This window comes from Podarcis gaigeae, assembly GCF_964106915.1.
Source record: "Podarcis gaigeae genome assembly, chromosome: 8".
Taxonomy (NCBI): Eukaryota; Metazoa; Chordata; class Lepidosauria; order Squamata; family Lacertidae; genus Podarcis; species Podarcis gaigeae.
The window spans coordinates 75,419,817-75,438,924 of record NC_139684.1 but is presented as its reverse complement, the minus strand read 5'-3'; the positions used below and the strand labels follow the sequence as shown (position 1 = coordinate 75,438,924).

Below are 19,108 nucleotides of genomic sequence, written 5' to 3'. Positions count from 1 at the left end.
GTGCTCACTGGCTGTGCCTCCTTTGCTGCATCATAATTGGCTCAACTCCACCTTATCAACACCGGGGTGAAGGTCTCTAAGCAGAAGGCGTGTTCTATAGACATAGGCCCCACCACACATGATTTGGAGCCCTCACTGTGCAAAGTTCTAAATGATATCAGGAATGTCCTTGTGGAGAACAGGATCTGCCCTTCAGACCTTCCAAAGTCCAGTGAATGTCTCCATCATTTTTTTCATTGGCTTTTGTTTGGTTGTTGACAGGGAAGGAAAGATTATTATAGTAGGAATTCCCCTCTTTTGCATATATTTGCCTTCTGACTTAGATTCTGAACAGGCACCTACAGAATAATAAGCGATTCCAACATTTTGGGTTGAAGTCCACCACATTCTACTCGGAGTAGAACCGTTGAAATTAATATTACCATTAATTTCAGTGGATTTAGTTTGAATAGGTCTAATGTTAGATGCAACCCATTGCATTCCACTAGTAAACATAGGTAGTAAATGAGATTTTCTCTTGCAGAAGCAGACACCAAAAACTTCTTTCTATATACCATCTTGAATTCTTTCTCTTTGCTGGTAACTTTTTGAGGTAATTCCAGTCCAGAAAGTTCCAGACATGTTGTCTCTCTGTCTGTGTATGTGTGTGTGTGTGTGGAATGGGGAAGAAAATAGTAATCACTCTCTGAAGAATGTGCCTTGAACAAAGTTGCAGAAGAAAATGAGAATTTAGTTGTTTGTGGGATTATTAAATTAGGTAGAAACAGTGCTTTTTCTGGGGGGATGCATGGGTGCGCATACCCCTAAACATTTTGTGAATCTTTGTACTTTTGTCCATTTGCTGTATTTATTTTCCCCAAATTGAACTATAAAATGGTGGTTTTCTTGAGTCAAAATGAGAGTACCCCAAAATATTTTTTTAGGGTGGGAAAAGCACTGGGTAAAAAAGGTAAAGGACAGTTAAGTCCAGTCAAAGGAGACTATGGGGTTGTGGCTCTCATCTCACTTTCAGACCAAGGGAGCCAGCATTTGTCCACAGACAGCTTTCTGGGTCATGTGACCAGCATGACTAAACTGCTTCTGGCCCAATGGGACACCGTGATGGAAACCAGAGCGCACAGAAACACAGTTTACTTTCCCGCCGCATGTTTCAAACTGCTTGCCGTGCTTTCAAACTGCTAGGTTGGCAGGAGCTGGAACAGAGAAACAGGGGCTCACCCCGCTGTGGGGATTTGAATTGCTGATCTTCTTATCAGCAAGCCCAAGATGCTCAGTGGTTTAGACCATAGCGCCACCCTTGTCCCTTTATTCATTCAATTGCAGAACGAAAGGACATGGATTTTGATAAGTGATGGCGAATCCAAGTGACCTTACTATGCAGAACAATGGTGTGGTATGTCTGTGCTGATGTGCTAGTATATAAGAAAGAAAAGCGTAGCAAGCAGGGTCCTACAACCAAATGCTGTAGTATATCTTTGGTGTGTGTTATCTGAGCCAGTGACTGTAGGGCTGAGAGAGCAAAAATTGGCTCCAAGGCCTTCTCTAACTCGGGTCTTCCTTCATGTGCAAGATTTTTTTTTTAAACCAAAGTAAAAATTTAAACATTTATGTAGCTGTTTTATGTTTGGTCCTTATCTTCTGTGCCATTGAATTGCTACAGTGTTTCAGCCGCTGTGCACAATGATGCTTTGCTAGCGCACCCAAAATCAGAGTCAGGAGACAGAATTGTGAAATATCTAACTTGTTCTTTGTTCAGACTTGGGTGGTGAGAGAACGGGGGAAATCAAATTGGTATTGATATAAATGATAAGCTAATCTTTCTTCTGCGTCATGCTAAAGTCGTCGTCTTCTATTTAAGCCTGGGCATGCTTGAGCAAATGCTTCACAAGTGAAATTTGGTAACCAGGAGAGGACATAACCACCCAGTTTGCAGTCCTTGTGGTAAGTCACATATGCCATCCATTTTGGAATACCAGACCTGAGCACATTCAGGTTGCATCCACATCATCCATCTAAAGCACTGTGATGCCCCTTTAAGCAGTCTTGGGTCCCCCAAAGACTCCTTATTAAGCGTGCTGGAAGTTGTTGGGAAAACCCTATTCCTACACGAGAGCTCTAATTGCCAAGGTGGTTGAACAATCCGACCCTCTTCACACTGGTTTCTGAGAAGTGTAGTTTTATGGGCAGAGCAAAGAGATGGGTTGGGTTGGTGTTGATGGGTTGGTGGAGTTCTAGGAAAGTAGCACACCCCAAGGAACAAACACGACGCAGTTCTACATGGGGGTGGGGGATCCCGAATAAACAGGAGGCGAGTCCTATAGTCTCTCTGTCTTGATTTTTAACCCTTCCCTCCTTGTTTTGGCTTATAAATAAGTCTGGGATAAAACAAGCTTTTTCCTGAGATGGGCAGGGAGCTTTCCAACACCCGCAATATGTGTTTGGCTCATCCCCACACAAGATCCCTGTGCCAACTCAGAGGGGAGGGGAATTTGTGTTGATGGAGCCCAGACCCCAGCAGGAAGTGACAGACATCTCATTGTACTGAGAGATTTGTTTTTTTATAAAAAAAAATCATACATGCTTCCTCTCGTGATTTATTTATTTATTGCAAACAGCAGGCTAAAATAACTGCTTCACAAAAAACCTGAAACTTTTTGAGCTCATTCCCACTGCGCACTTCTTCCCCAGTGCCATGCTGGTTCCCTTGGGACTTCTCTTCTCTGCGCTTCTAACCCCAGGTAAGCAGTCGTAATCTTCTAGCACCGGTGTGTGTTGCAGTGGGATGCTTGGGAGTAAGCTATTCAGTCTTTTATGCTTAAGCCAAGAAATTGTCTCTTCAACGATATTCAGCACTGGTAGATGCATCAATGGCACGAGACAACCGAAGAACCCCAGAAAACTGTGCTCAGGGAGTGTGCTATCCGCCAATCCCAAAAAATTGGCCACACCAGGGGCGAAACAGCAGCCTCTCAACTGTATGGACTGCTACGGATAAACGGGGATAGAATAATAATAATAATAATAATAATAATAATAATAATAATAATAATAATAATTAATAATAATAATTTGTTATTTATACCCCGCCCATCTGGCTGAGTTTCCCCAGCCACTCTGGGCGGCACCCTGTCTTCTTTATAACTCCATATGCTGGTTCATCTGCACCTTAAAGCCACCAGGAACAACATTGAACTCACTTTTTTCTTGAATTTTCTTGAATTTATGAAAAATGAAAAACTGAGTCAAGAATTTGTAAGAATCTAGTGAAATCAGATATTGCAAGTTCACTTTATTTTATGTAGTTTGGAAGTTTTCATGGCACTTTGCAAGTAATTGTCTCTTTCTCACATATTTGATAAATGATGTAAAATTATTCTTGAACAACTGTGTGAATATTTCTCGCCATCGTGCTGCACGGGTTGTACTATCTAACTCCAGGTAAGCAGTAGTAATCTTCTAGGGGTAGTGGATGATCCAAGTTGGAAATTTTGGAAGAGTTGACTGGGATTGGAAACCACTGTATCTCCTTCATTCTTGTTGAACGTTGCATTGCATTGGGGAAGGCATAGAACGGTGTTGCACTTGACCAACTTTTCTGGGATCCAGTGGACAGGTAACGTAGAGAGATGTCTGTGCATGGACCCTTCTAAAGAAATCTTTTGTCTTCCCATCCACAAGTGACTCCACAAGAGTGTGAAACCTGCCTAGGGTTAGATGGCAACTGTAATGGCACTATGGAGCGTTGTAGTGCTCATGAAGAGACCTGCTCTGTCGCTTTTGTGGAAGCTACAGTAGGTGAGTGAGAAGGACCTCTACCTCTTGCAAAAGGTCTATCAAGATGCCTTATTGAGAGTCAGGCCATCCATCCATTTACCTGAAGTAGTGACTGCTTAGACTCCACATGCACTGGACTACAACTCCCATTATCCTCCACCATTGGCAACGCTGACTTGTGATGATGGAGATTATAGTCTAAAGCAGGCATGTCCAACTACCAAGAGACTGTGATCTACTCACAGATCACAATCAACCTGTTGGATATGCCGGGTTTAAAACATCACAAGCACACTGCCTCTAGGTTTCCACGCAGAAAGCTATATTTCCCAGCCTCTTGCTACCTGAGGTACCTTAACTCTGAGGTGAGGGATTGGTAACCTTCCAGATGTTTCTTTTTTATGTAACAGATTTTTTTTCTTTTGGCAGAGTAATGATAATAAATGAATAAAAATAAAAATGTGCACTCCACCACCGAGACCATTCCATTATAACTATCCAGCCTCCCAAAATTTCAACACCTCTTGTGATGGTTTGACCCCTTTCCGTATCTCCTCAAAATCATTTCTCCTGCATATTCCGCATCTTTCCTCAATGATACATGTTAAAGGTAAAGGTAAAGGTACCCCTGCCCGTACGGGCCAGTCTTGACAGACTCTGGGGTTGTGCGCCCATCTCACTTAAGAGGCCAGGGGCCAGCGCTGTCCGAAGACACTTCCGGGTCACGTGGCCAGCGTGACATCGCTGCTCTGGCGAGCCAGAGCCGCACACGGAAACGCCGTTTACCTTCCCGCTGGTAAGCGGTCCCTATTTATCTACTTGCACCCGGAGGTGCTTTCGAACTGCTAGGTTGGCAGGCGCTGGGACCGAGCAGCGGGAGCGCACCCCGCCGCAGGGATTCGAACCGCTGACCTTTCGATCGGCAAGTCCTAGGCGCTGAGGCTTTAACCCACAGCGCCACCTGCGTCCCATAATGATACATGTTAATTTATCATTAATAGCTATACCTCACACCTCTTTATAACATTCTTCTGTTTTATCTTCTGCTTGCCCCTTCCACTTCCTAGCTATAATAATTTGTGCAGCAGTCAATAAATGTGTGAGCAAGTCCTTCATAGCTTGTGAACTTTCCACCCCATCATAACTTCCAGATGTTTCTTACCCTTCACTGTGCTCGCTAGGGCTGATGGGAGTTGGTAGCCCAGCCAACCCCATGTTGTGGAAGCCTGGCTTAAGTACTTACCTTATGCCTTCTCTGCAGCTGAAGTAACAAGTCAGGAAATAATAAAAGGATGTCTATCCACTCATGCCTGCGGACTCGCACCATTTTATCTGAATTTGGGCAAGATGTTTATTGCCAGAGGAAAGGCTGTCTGCTGTGAGGGGAATGACTGTGCATCTGTTTCTCCTCAAGGTAGGTATAGTTTTGCTCCCATCCTCTTTTCCTGCTCTGTGCCCCAGGGGCCAGGTTGTGCCACAGTGTGCGTACGAGTACAATTCTTCCCCTTTTCTTATACTGCGTCTTTGCTTTTTTCAGTGCCCCCAATAAACAACACGGCCAATGGTAAAAAATGCCCAGCCTGCTTGTCTCTAATGGGCCCCTGCTCTTCAGAGCTGGCAGAATGTACAGGGGCAGAGGACTACTGCCTGGATGGAATCCTCAAAAGTGGTAATTCTGATTTGATATGCTCTTCTGATTTTGAAAAGTAATTGGCCTAGCAGCCAATTCTGTCCCATTTTAAGTCTTGCTGGCATTCCATCAGAGGGATCTGTTCCATCCTGCTCTGTACAGTTGTCTGCATTTTAAATCCATTTCAGGTTCACTTTTTACATGAAATGTGCACCCTTTGTGTAAGGTTTGCAGAGTTGTAGCTGATGTTAATGGTAGCCAGGGCTGGCCCAAGACATTTTGGCACCTGAGACGAACCACAGAATGGCATTTGCCTCCCGGTCAAGGAATAAGATGCGAGTGATGATCTACATCAGGAATAAGTGGGCAATAAAGATCTGCATGGGGATCTGATGCCTCTGTGGATTATTGCCCCTCTGAGGTGGTTGCCTCACCTTGCCCCATGTGTGGGCTGGCCCTGAGCATAGCATAGACTAATTGAAATTAATGCGTATGGCTAAAGTCTACTCTGAGAGAATTCACTTGGAAACAACACATGCTTTTCAATGAATTTACCCGTAAGAAGCACATTTTGTATGCACATTTTGTGCATGCTTTCCTCACATTTAAATCACCTTACAAAATCCAGAGAAGGGCCCAATCCATCTGGGAGATACATTCTAACTGAAATCTAAGTCTGGGTGCAGCAGTTTGGGTGGCTCTATTATGAAAAGTGGACCAAATGAATTTCTCTCCTACCACTGATTTTGTGGTTCTTTCTCCTGGCATTATAATTGATTTTACCTGCAGTCATTGCCAGCTTCAGCATTGTGGGAAATGAAAATGGTGGCTCATGGACCCGATACCGGGGTGTCACCATTACAATTAGGACCCCAATGACTTCTTGAGCACCTCTCCTGACAGGAACTTAGCTGAAAGCTGCGATCTTCTGAGGCCCTTCTCCAGGTCACACCTCTGAGAGAAGCTTGGAGGTGGCAATAGGGGAAAGGAGCCTTTTCTGACTGAGAAATGCTCTCTGTCACAAGTCTACCCTGTCCCTTTGGTGGCACCTTTTTGGCACCAGGTAAAAACTTACATTTCCCCAAACTTTTGATGGACTGAGCTGATGTACAGTAGTTTTATTCCTAGTATGTTGCAAAATGTTTGAGGCTCTTATGGGTGCTGTTTTCCATTTTATGGTACAACATAATATTTTTCAAGCTTTAGAACATCTTGTAAGTAGCTTGAGGAGCTGCTGGTGCAAGCAACTAAAATGCCCCATTATCATCATCCCCACAAATGGGGAATCGTAATGGACAAATGCCATATCAGGAACATTGTAGACTTGACAGGCCTTCAAAGAGGACACCTTAAAAAGTGGGCTGCTTCTGATAGCCCTTCTAATAGAGGACATTAAATATATGCCAATGCATTGGGGTGGTTGCAGCAATATCCCCACCAATGGGTTATATCCAAAGCTAGTCCTTATCAGAGGAGGCCTTCTTTGCCAGTGTTGGGGAAAATCTAATCAATAATAATAATTTAACAATGTGTGTTGTCCTTTTGTTCTTTTTTGCTTTGCTTTTTCTTTATTTTACTAGTCACCTTGACCCATGGCAATGCTGGGAGACAAATAAACCTATTTGGGGTGGTGATTACTGGGAAGAGTGGACCCCTGATCTCCCATCTTTGCTTTTCAGCTCCAGGATGGTCTGACTTCATCATAAGAGGCTGCACTACCAAGTCTTACTGTGCTACTTTAGAAAAAAAATTCGGCCCAGCCAACATTTTTGGATCTGTAGTTGGTAAATGTGAACCAGCAGATAAGGCACCTCTATCATTATGAGTTCCCCTGTCATGGCTTCTGCTGGTGAAGATCTTCTGGTGATGACCTTCCTGAGGAAGACCTTCCTTTTAATGTTCTTCTTTACTTTCAATTTGTCATTTTCCAGAGGGATATGTATTCCTAGTTGTTCTACTGAATTGGAAAGAAATTCTACTGAAGTAGAAATCATCTTTTTAAAAGAAATCATGAAGTTCTGTAGTGAAGATCGGTTGGCCGAGGAGCAGGAAACCTTTTCAGCCTGAGGGATGCATTCCCTCATGTTGACCTTCTGAGGGCCAACAGCAAAAGTTTGTGGAACAACGGCTTCTTCCTGTATAGCCAATGAAACAGAGGACTTCTGCAAACAGAGTGGCTGTTCTCTAGCCAGGAATGGCATGTCCTGTTTCGCCACTTGAGGTGAAACGGAAATGTACCACCCTTCCCTGCTGCTGCCCCACTCTCCCGCTGAGGTGTCCCTTCCCTGTGTTGCATGGCAGCACTTGCGAACCACTGCCAGCAGCGCCGGCTTCCAGACAGAGCTCATGAGATCTCACCAAAATCTCAGTGGGTGACATCCTGCGAGATCTCTCCAGAAACTGGTACTGCTGCCAGTGCCACTTCTCCATAGGTGATGACGGCTGTGGGCTGCCGCTGCGCAAGGTGGTTACCTCATCTTGCTTCATGGGTGGGCCCACCTGACAGCCCACTTAAATAGAGGACTATTTTTACAAGGTGCACATGTGAACCCATTTACGTGTCTACTACATGAAGAGACTATTTCTGGGTTAGTGGAGTCTATAACCTGAAGCATCTGTAACATGAAGTGTCTGTAACCCAAGGTACCACTGTATCTGAAATTTGAATGATGGCACTTCAGACCCCTTAAAAGTATTTGTGAAATTAAGATATCTTGCCCCATCGTGCATCACATTACATTTGTTTACGCTGAATTTCATTTGCCATTAAAGAATCATAGAATTGTAGAGTTGGAAGGGGCTGCAAGGGTCATCTAGTCCAACCCCCTGCAATGCAGGAATCTTTTGCCATTTTACTGTTTGGAGAAGTCCTTTTGGAGCACTTGGCAATCTTGGCCACCTCACTGCTCTCTCTTAACTCCATGTTGTTTATGAACAAGTTAAAAAGCACAGGTCCCAATACCTATCTTTGGGGAACTCCACGTTCTACAAATTTCCCTCTTTCCATCAGTTGCTGGGCAGGTTGGTATAGGAACTGTACCCAGGCCTCCAGTTCGCTAGGGCTTTAAAGGTAAGCATCACAAACACTTTGAATTGTGCTCCAACACAGAAGAAGAGATAATAGGAGAAGGCATACAGGGATTGCATCCTCCCTGCCCCCCTCTTTTCTTGGCCCAATGGCAGAAGAGCGGGCTGGAGTGATATTCCTTCACCATTGTTCAGCTTGACAGAGGAGCAGTCTGCTCGCGTCCAGCACAGTTACTGATGACATACATGATGTGATTCTAATGTGATTTTGGTTTTCATCTTTTTGCAGCATGGGAAGGTTTTATATGTGTCTGTCTGTCTGTCTAGAACTGGATCCAAATCCAGATCTAGATTTTGTTCTTGCTATATTATCATTGAACACTGTTAGTATTATGCATGTTTCCCGTGCCAGCTGATCTTACGTGGAAGGACGTGTGGATCCAGATTTGGCCTGCATGGCCACTTACGGACACTCCGTTAAGACCATATTCATAGAAGATAATCCTACTTGGCAACGAGTGATTGCCGAAGAAGAAAGAAGACCTTACGAAAATTTCGTATTTTAAATCTTTGAAGTCACTCTAATACTTTTTTAAAAAAGTAATAACTACATTGAATAAATGGTAAATGTACTCTTCCTCCTTGAGTGAGATCACCAGGGCAGCTGACATCCACCATGAAGCTGTAGGACAAATGAAACAATAAATTAACAAAAAGGCAATCAAATTCCAGTGTCCCCTCTGTATACCGAAGCTCTGTTCAGGCTTTTGCTTCTCATCTGTGAGAAAGAAGGTATGGTTGGTGCTCACTGACTGACTTTGCCTCCTTTGCTGCATCACATGATCTCCCCCTTATCAGCAGTGGGGGGGGGTGAAGGTCTCTAAGTGGAGGAATTGTTCCATAGACATGGCCTCCACACCCCATGATTTGGAACACTCGCGGTGCAAAGTTCTAAACACCAATCTTTGTGCAGAATAGGGTCTCTGCTTCAGACCTTCCAACATCCAGTGATCATCTCCAGCATCCCCCCCCCCCTTGGATTTTGTTACATTTATTACAGGGAAAGAGAGCAGCAGTGCAGATTCCAACCCTCCATACATATTTGCCTTCTGAATTGAACTCTGAGAATGCACCTGCAGAATACTAAGGGAATGCAACGTTTTGGGTTGTAATAATAATAATAATAATAATAATTTATTATTTATACCCCACTCATCTGGCTGGGTTTCCCCAGCCACTCGGGGCAGCTTCCAACAAAATATTAAAATACAGTAATAACTAATAGATCCATATCCATTAATATCAGTAAGTTGCTCTCCAGCACACAGCCCTAGTTACATGGATCACTTCTCTCCCTGTCTCTTACTAGGCCCCTTTGCCAAATGGCTTCCTGGTCCCAGAAAACTGTATTTTAGCACTTTGCCAGTTTCAACATCTCCATGCATTTGATACATTTAAGAACTTTGGGGAATCTGTCACCACCAAAAAACACCTTATAACAATATTTTTAAAAAATTGATTTCTGTCCTTTGGTTCCAAGAACTCCATTCTATCCCCCCGCCCCCACACGGCTACACTGTTTTCTGTTTCTATTTTAGTGTTTTATACTTGGCCCTTATCTTCTGTGCCATTATGGGGCTGTGTCTGAGCTGCTTTGACCCACAGAACTTTGATGACACACCCCAAACGAAAACTCAGGAAGCACAAGTATGGTGAACAAAGGTCACATGTCTAAATGGATCTAACTTCGGTTGCAAGCAGATGGTGCAGTTATGGTGGAAATCAAATTTGCAGAAGTGATATGATAATCTAATCTATATCTTGCGTCATGCTACTGCTGCCGCCGCCTTCTTCGTAAACCCACATATACAGGAGCAAAGGTGCCAGAAGTGAGTTTTAGCAGCCAGAAGAAAACATTCTCATTGAGGAGCGCCCGCCCTTCAGTTCTTCGCAACTCAGGGTAAGTCACATTTCCCAACGATTATGGAGCTCGAGACCTGCAAGCTCTTAGATCACATTCACACCATCCACTTAAGGCACTAGGATAGCACTTTGAACAGTTAGGGGTTCCTCCAAATAATTATGGAAGCTGTAGGGTACTGAGCCCTGCCAGGGTTCCCGTTTCCAACTCGGTTGAACAGTCAATCCCTCTTCACAGGGAATTCAGAGATTGTAGCTTTTTGGGCAGGAGGAAGAAACAAAGAGATGTAGCCTCTCTCCAGTATTTCTCACCTGGAAGAAAGCAGTTGGTTTCCCCTGCTGGGAAGAGTCTTGAGAAGCATCTGTAAGCTGTACTGGTGTGCAGTGTAATCCTACCCCACCATGATTCACTCACCTGACAGCTATGTCTCAGCTCTACATGAGTGTGTGCAATCCTGGTTAAATATGAGGTGAGCCTTACAACCTCTGAGCCCTGAATCCCTCCTCGTTTTGCTTTATAATCAAGTTTGGAATAAGGTTTTTTGCTGAACAGTGGGGGCAGGGGTAGAATAGCTTCCCAACCCTGCTAATAATATGTGTTAAGATGAGATCCATCTGTTATCCCATAAATTTCTCAGAAGAGTCATGCGAAAGGAAGGTTTGTATCAATGGTGTCCAGATTCCAGCATCTCACTGTACTGAGAAATTTGGTGGTGTGTATGTGTGTGTTTGGTTGGTTGGTTGGTTGGTTGGTTGGTTGGTTGGTTGGTTTTTTAAAAAAATGTGCATGTTTCCAATCTGGATTTTTATTTATTATTTTGCAGACACCAGGCTGGGGGAAAAAGGAAGCAAACTTTTTGCATGTACTCCCGCTGCACATTTCTTTTCACACACCATGCCGGTTCTCTTGGGACTTCTTCTCTTCTCTATGCTTCTAACTGCAGGTAAGCAGCCGTAATGTTCTGGGGTGATGTGTGCTGCAGTGGGATACCTGGAAGTAAACCAGATCCAAGGCATTGATTTTGGAAGGGCTGACTGGGGTGGAAACCAAAATATCGCCAAAATAAGCTGGTGAGTGTCACACTACATAGAGCAGTATCAGTGTTGGACTTGACCCATGTCTGTGGGATCCATCCCTTTTCACAGGCGGATGACTTAGAATGGCGCCTGCACATGGGCTCTGCTTATGAAACCTTTTACCTTCTCTTCTACAGGTGACTCACTGGAGTGTGAAACCTGCATAGCGACAAGCAGCAACTGCAGTGGCAAGATGATGACTTGTAGTGCCAATGAAGACACCTGTGCTGTCTCTCTTACTGAAAGCAAAGTAGGTGAGTGAGAAGGATGCCCACCAAATGCAGTCTAGGCCAGAGGCTTGTAAAAGGCATATCAAGATGCCTTATTGGGAGTCATTAGATTCATCAACTGACTGGTGGGGGCATGTGCACATGGCCACTGCACTTTGTGAGTGCCCTGCTCCCCCCCATTAAAATGTTGTGGGGTCTAGAGCACTTGTGTCCCTGGGGAGTTGGCCTGCCTGACAGCTAACTGGGGCTGATAGGGATCAGAGAATCATAGTCAAAATCATTTGGAACACACTGCATCTAGCTTTCCAAGCTGAAAGCTCTGCCCCCTGGAGCTGAGCTATCTTAAATCTGGGATCAAGCCCCAATGTCCTTCCAGATGTTGCTGGACTCCAGTCCCTGTCATTTCTGAGTCTTCATTGGGCTCTCTGGGGCTGGTGGGAGTTGTAGCTCAGCAACACCAGGAGGGAACCGTGTTGTGAAGGCTGCCCTAAATGCTTATCTTTTTCTTTCATTCTCTACAGATCAGATATCAACTCAAAGTATAGTGAAAGGCTGTTCATCCACTAAGGCCTGCGGACAGGGACCATATTCCATAAATTTGGGCAAAATACTTTCTTTGAGAGGAATGGCTGTCTGCTGCAAGGGTGCTAACTGCTCATCCATTTCTGTTCCATGTGAGTGTATTTTTGCTTCCATCCCCTCATTCTATGCCCCAAAGGTCAGGTTGTTCCATAGATTTCAATGGTGGAGTTCTGAATCACAGAGCAGTCATTTCCATAGCTGTCAAGCATCCCTTATTTGGAGGGACAGTCCCTTATCCCAGCACCGTGTCCCGCTGCTGTCCCTTATTGATGGATGTCCCTTAAATTTCCCGGGTTTCAAATGAAGCAGCTCCTCCCTCTCCCTCCCTCCCTGCCAGCCAGGGAGGAGGGAGGCTCCAACTGTGTTGCTTGGCTGCCCGGCCCACCCCCCTCCGGCCTCCTCTTACCAGCCTCAGCCCCTGGGAGCCCCTCCCTGCCAGGACTGGCGGGAGCCTCGGGCCCTTCCGCCGCCATCCTCCTTGTGGCTGCCGAACTGAGCGTCTGCCTGGGGCCTCCCCTCTGCCAGCCACCGCCGCTCCCACTCCTGCTAGGCTGTACTGTGGCTGTGCCGCCGAAGAACCCGGATGAGATGAGCAGCCTGGCATGGCCTATGAATTGCTGAGGAGATTTGAGAGGAGAGCGAGGGCAACCATAGAGAAAGCAGTTCAGAGAGAGGAGGAGGAGGCGGAGGCGGAGGCGCGGGCAGGTTTTCCAAGGGCTACAAGGGAAATTTAAGGGACATCCATAGATTTGTAGTGAGAGCCAGTGTGGTGTAGTGGTTAAAAGCGGTAGTCTTGTAATCTGGGGAACAGGGTTCGCGTCTCTGCTCCTCCACATGCAGCTGCTGGGTGACCTTGGGTCAGTCACACTCCTTTGAGGTCTCTCAGCCCCACTCACCTCACAGCGTTTTTGTTGTGGGGGAGGAAGGGAAAGGAGATTGTTAGCCACTTTGAGACTCCTGAAGGGGAGTGAAAGGCGGGATATCAAATCCAAACTCTTCTTCTTCTTCTTCTAGTGGTACACTAGCATAGATGGTCTGATCTGTGGGTTTACTTCGGGCGCTATTTTTCCCCTCTCTCTTCCTCCCGCCCCGCCTGATGGAATGGAGAATGCAGATGGAGCACAAGAGAAAAGATACAGAACTGAAGCAGCATCTTAGTAGCTTGGACTTCGTTTTGTGCGAAAAGTGGTTGCTGCTTGTAGTTATTTAATTGCAGTGTTTCATCAGCTGGTGTCTTGAGCAGCAACCTCTGCAAACAAAGGGCTAAAAACCGGCGCTGCTCTCCAAAATTATTGGTCCCTTTTAACTTCGTATTTCAGCTGGTTGACTAAAATCCCTTATTGTGGCTGCTGGTCCCTTATTTTCAATGTTGCTGGCCCCTTATTTTCAAATCTGTAAGTTGACAGCTATTGTCATTTCCCACTGTGCAGCACAGTGGAGGGAACCATTATGTCTGGGAGCCTACTGTGGCCCTCCAGACCTCTCGATCTATCAACACTCTCTGATTTATGGCCTCCAGATGTTGCTGAACTGTAGCTCCTATCTTCCCTCGTCAGAGCAACCAAGAGTCAGGGAAGATAGGAGTTCTGTTCCCACAACATCTGGGAACCCAAGGTTGAAGTACAACAGCATCTCTCCCAACAGCAGTCCTATTCCACATTTCCCTTGAATGTTTTTGGTTGGCGAGATCTGTGGTCCTTAAATTGTGATAACGTCTCCTGCCTGCCTGGATAGAGGATAGAGGATAGAGGGGAATGCGTGAGTGTACACTGTCTCTTTGCCTTTTTTTCCAGTGCCTCCAATAAACAACACAGTCAATGGGAAAAAATGCCAAGCCTGCTATTCTGTGTTAAGCCCATGCTCTTCTTCAGATGTGGCAGAATGTACAGGAGCTGAGGACCGATGTCTGGATCTTAGCATCAAAAGTGGTATTTCTGATTTATGTTCTTGGGATTTTGAGGAGGGATTGGCTGAGCAATGGAAATTCTGTTCCATTTTAGTCTTGCTGGCACTCAGTCCAGAGCATGCTTTTCCATTGGGAGCGGGGTGCCAAAGGTGAACAGAGGCGCCCAGAAGTGGCAGCAGCTCCGAGGCACTTTGTGAGACTGGAATGATCCAGCTACGCAAAATGAAGCTTGCTTGGGGATAATCATCATCAACAACAACAGCATTATCATCATCAAAAAATATCTGGAGCAATAGCAGTCGTCCCCACCCTCTCCCCCCCCCCCCCCGCCCAAGCTTTAGCAGGCTGTAGATTACTTAATACCCAAAGGCCTGGTAAAAAGGAATGTTTTTGCCTACTGTCCAAATACATGTAGTGATGGTGCCAGGTGAGCTGCTCTGGGGAGAGCATTCCACAGTTAGGGAGCCACCACAGAAATGTTGTTGCCACCCTCCAAACGTGTTGTTTTCCTTTTTTCTTTTAAGAAACCTTTCTTATAAGTTGCTTGGAAAACTGAAGGTTTAAGCAACTTTGCATCATCATATCAGTGCTATTTTTCAAGTAAAAGAGGTGCTAGAACTCATGATGCACCCTTGTTCTCCTATAAAGGCAATGGTGCCCACTTGAGAGGTGCAGGGACTCTGGTGAGTTCAGGCTGGTGGTGCTGATTATATGTTATACATACGCTTCAGGTTACAGACTCCTCTAACCCAGAAATAGTGCTTCAGGTTAAGAAATTTGCTTCAGGTTGAGAACAGAAATCATGGCAGCGGAAGGCCCCATTAGCTAAAGTGGTTGTCAGGGAACTGCCATCGGAAAGGCAGGCGGTGGAAGGGCTCTCAGACGCTAAGAGAGACTCAGCAGCAGAGGAAGGTACCAGCAGGGGGAGGGAAAGAGCTCAGAGAGAAAGTGAGTCGGAGGGAGGACTCTGAGAGACTGCCAGTGAAAACAGTGGAGAAGTCTCAGGACCCCCCATAGGTACACCCACTCCTCGCCGGAAGCTGTCTCGCCGAGAATCCCGAAGACGTGTTTCCGTTAAGGAACTTTTATGTTGGAGCAGATTCCGCAAACGCCCACTGTCGGATTCTGCTAGCGATTGAGGGAGTCATGTTTAAGGGGGCTCCGCTTAAGGCAGAGTTTGAGAACCATGCCCAAGCTCTGAGGGACTAAGCTTTAACGCACAAGCAGCTCAACATCCCATCACAGTGGTGCTTCAGGTTAAGAACAGTTTCAGGTTAAGTACAGACCTCCGCAACAAATTAAGTATTTAATCCGAGGTACCACTGTAATAGTATTATTATCCCACAATATCTGGAACAGATATTGGGGAAGATGAGAGTGGCACTTGGGAGAAAAACATTTATTCTTTGTAATACATGACTTCAACTCATAGGAACATCCCCATCAATGGATTATATACAAGGCTAGTCTTAGAGTAGAATCATTGAAATTAATGGACATGGCTACACATGCACGTTTTTGCTTTGCCATTTTTATTTTATTTGGTTAGTTTGGCCAGGCCAATGTAAGGTTGAGAGCCAATTCAAACTTGTTTGTGTGAGGTAATTTTGGGGAATAGTGGGCCCCCTTACTCCCCATCTTTCCTTTTCATCTCCAGGAACGATTAAAATCACTATGAAAGGTTGCACTACCAAGAGTTACTGTGATGCTTTATCACAAAATGTTAAGAATACATTCAAGGAAGCTGCATCTGGAATTATAGATGGCAAATGTACAGAAGCCAATAAGGCACCTCCATCATCGAGATTTCCCCTTCTAGCCTTGTCATGGCTTCTGCTGGTGAAGATCCTCTTGTAATAAACCCTTTTCCATGACTTGGCACTGAGGACGACTTTCCTTTCCATGTCCTACTCTAGTTTCAATTTGTTTGTTTTTTCAGAGGGGTTTGTATCCATAGATATCTTACAGACTCACAAAGAGTCAGTTCGTTTTTTAAAGAAATGAGAATGAAATAGTGATGGTCAAGATCAAGGGCGAATGGTTCTGGAACAAAGGCCACATTCCAACCATGCAAATGTCAGAAGTTTCTACACATAGAGACACACCCTCTTCGTTCTCCAATGATGGAAACAAGTGTTGGATCGATCCATCAACCTCTGATGGATGATTTAGAAGAATTTGGTCTGGCATCACTTTTGCTGCGGGTGTGTGTGTCAGTATCCATACCCAGCAGAGTTACATCTCAACGCAGCTGCTTCCTTGGAAGCATCTTTGGGGTTGAAGGTACACAAAGTAGGCAATAAACACTCATGGACGCCTTAAAGATTCAGTCAAGGGTAGATGTTTACTTGACAGGCACAAAAGAATATTGGTAGCAAAGATACCGTGGTCAAGGCAGGCTTAGAGTCCAACAAGAGTCCAAGACTCTCTCTCTGCAAGGAGCAAGCAAGAGACTCACAACAAGTTACAAAAAGTTACACAAAACCATTGTTATCAGTTCTTCCTGTCATACTGCACATGTCCAAAGAAAAAGATCCCACAGAAAACGTCCTGTCATAGACAAAACAATCTCAGCCTTCTGCTGCTTCTTGAAACTTCTCTATTTTTCTCTGTTTCTGGAACAAATGATTCTCTCACACAGAGAGAGAATATCCAACAACAAGAGGCATTATTACAGTTAAAAGATACACTATTGGACAGCATAGCTGACTGAGGAAGAGAAATAGCAGAACCAATGAGAGGTGTGGCCTGTGGAGTAGACCATTGTATCAGCTGAGTGTATGGTATAGGGAGAGTCCTGAGGACCTGAGAAGGAGGCCAGGAGGCTTGTATCTGGCCCTCAAGCCTGATTGGAAATGAAAGTCAGAGTTTTCAAGCGTGCTCTTCATGGGCGTAGCCGGGGGGGGGCAGGAGGGAAGCTGGCCCCCTAGATCAAGTAAAACAATAGAAATGCTTAACTAACTGACCAATCACGTCGGTTCTGCCCCCCCAAGTCCTGCCCCCTCCCAACAAAAATCCTGGCTACACCCATGGTGCACTTTTAGATAGCATGTTACAAATATACGGATAGCAAATTATTTATTTCCCCCAACAGCTGATTCCAATTCTACCTCACAATGTAACTGAATTTTCTTGCAGAGCTTTTTGTTTGCTATTTAATAAGTATGGCTATTCTATGCAATGCAATGTCTCTCGAGTCTTCATTATGGGTGTGGGGGCAAAAAAAACAAGAAACAGAGAAACTGAAATGTATAGATTCATCTATCCCAATCTCCACATGAACCAGGAAGTGGCCTACATAGATAATGTGTGGTTTCTGTACATTGGTTTAATCACACCATTCTGTTCCTCCCACACCATTATTTCGTTTCATTTGATTGTTCTATGTTTGGTCCTTATCTTCTGTGCCCTTTCGTGTGTTTTTTATTTATTGAATTTATATACCGCTCTATACCTGAAGGTCTCAGGGAAGTTCACAGATTTATTTATTCATTTTGAGCCGTTTTACACAACCAAACTTTGTATACCCACATTTATTTATTTATTTATTTATTTATTTATTTATTTATTTGTTTGTTTGTTTGTTTGTTTGTTTGTATATGTACAAACCTTAAGCACTGCATGAGTGGAGCAAGCAGGAGAAAATCAAAGTTCCTGGTATTAGCATATGTAATTTGAAACACAAATATTTCTTGCACATCATTCCAAAGCCTTCAGGTCCTTCATAAGTCAGGGTATTCTAGGATAGGTGTGCCGTAAGCGACCTTTAGCAGCCAGGAGAAGGCAATCTCACTGAGGAGCACCCAGCCAGCAGACCATAGCAGCTTGTGGTAAGTCGCGTATCCCATCCATTATGGAGCTCTAGACCCACAAAGTCACATTCACACCATCCATCTAAGTCACTACAATACCACTGTTGCTTGTCCCAGCCTCCAATACTTATGTGATCAGAAGGGGACTGGGTAAGGAGAAGCTGTGTGAGAGGGGATCTCACGTCTTCCAGATTTGGCTCAAGTTCTAGCAGCATCCAGGGCATAGCTCTACTACTTACTTAGCTGTGAATTTATATATTTTCTTGATGTTCAGTGATGGCTTAATAATCTGTAGGATAGGTTTGCCCAGACTGACATCTAGTGAATTGGCCTGTAGGCTTCTGGATTCACCTTTTCCTCCTTCTTTGAAGAGAGTGACTTTATGCAGCACTAGCATTGATCACCGGTGCAACTCTTCACGTAGAATCATAGAATGGTAGAGTTGGAAGGGACCCCAAGGGTCATTTAGTCCAACCCCCTGAAACTCCCTTCTTTACATTATGGAGAGAATTGTGGGGAGGAGATAGATATAGAGTCCTAGTGCATATGCGGTGCCTAATAATTTTTTAAAAATATCATTATGTTATGTTTTTATTTATTCAAACTTTTATATTCCTTTCTTCTGCCACATCCCCTAGAGCAGTGGTTTCCAATTAGGGGTCTGGGGGGCCCATTCCTTGTCTTCCTCTCCCAAGTAATTTTTTCTCATTTTTGCATTGTAATATCACAAATCTTTTTTCTTTTCTTTTTTTAATATACCTAAAATCTTTTGCTTATTAGGGGCTACTCCATATTTTGCCTAAAAAATTGCTTTGCAGAGGTAACTACCACAATAGAGTTAGCAAAATTTCCAAAAGTTGCAATTCCATGGTTTGGCATTTGAAAAATAGGGGGGGGGGGCGCTCAGTAATTAGCTAATTGGGAACCACTGCCCTAGAAGCTTGCAAGATACATATACAGTATAATTTAACCAGTACTTTTTTCTAAAAAATAGTAATAATAAAAATGTTTAGGGGTATTCTCATTTTGACTCAAGAAAATCACCATTTTATAGTTCAAATTTGGAAAAATAAATACAGTAAATAGACAAAGGTACACATGTAGATTCACAAAATGTTTAGGGGTATACCTACCGCTGCGTCCCTCCCGA

General features: G+C 44.5%; 2 protein-coding genes across 3 annotated transcripts in view; both read left to right on the top strand.

The window, feature by feature from the left end:
* LOC310851730 (phospholipase A2 inhibitor 25 kDa subunit-like) overlaps positions 1 to 7,983 on the top strand; it is a 1,159,037-nt gene extending 1,151,054 nt beyond the window's left edge. The window contains exons 1-7 of one of the 2 annotated variants that reach the window (XM_083754394.1): positions 785 to 1,388; positions 1,859 to 1,941; positions 2,689 to 2,738; positions 3,679 to 3,795; positions 5,036 to 5,188; positions 5,312 to 5,443; positions 7,084 to 7,983. In XM_083754394.1, coding sequence (XP_083610520.1) covers positions 2,693 to 2,738; positions 3,679 to 3,795; positions 5,036 to 5,188; positions 5,312 to 5,443; positions 7,084 to 7,229 — 594 coding nt within the window. In that variant the 5' untranslated portion in view covers positions 785 to 1,388; positions 1,859 to 1,941; positions 2,689 to 2,692 and the 3' untranslated portion in view covers positions 7,230 to 7,983. Of the gene's footprint in view, positions 1 to 715; positions 1,942 to 2,688; positions 2,739 to 3,678; positions 3,796 to 5,035; positions 5,189 to 5,311; positions 5,444 to 7,083 lie in introns of those variants that run through there. The other variant, XM_083754393.1, reaches the window with a different exon arrangement.
* A 2,234-nt stretch (positions 7,984 to 10,217) lies between these two features.
* Positions 10,218 to 17,327, top strand: LOC310851694 (phospholipase A2 inhibitor and Ly6/PLAUR domain-containing protein-like). The gene is made up of 6 exons (XM_083754335.1): positions 10,218 to 10,391; positions 11,176 to 11,295; positions 11,566 to 11,682; positions 12,180 to 12,332; positions 14,034 to 14,168; positions 15,804 to 17,327. The coding sequence occupies exons 2-6, from the start codon at positions 11,247 to 11,249 to the stop codon at positions 16,001 to 16,003; spliced, it is 654 nt and encodes a 217-aa protein (XP_083610461.1). The 5' UTR covers positions 10,218 to 10,391; positions 11,176 to 11,246; the 3' UTR covers positions 16,004 to 17,327.
* Positions 17,328 to 19,108: the final 1,781 nt, after the last annotated feature.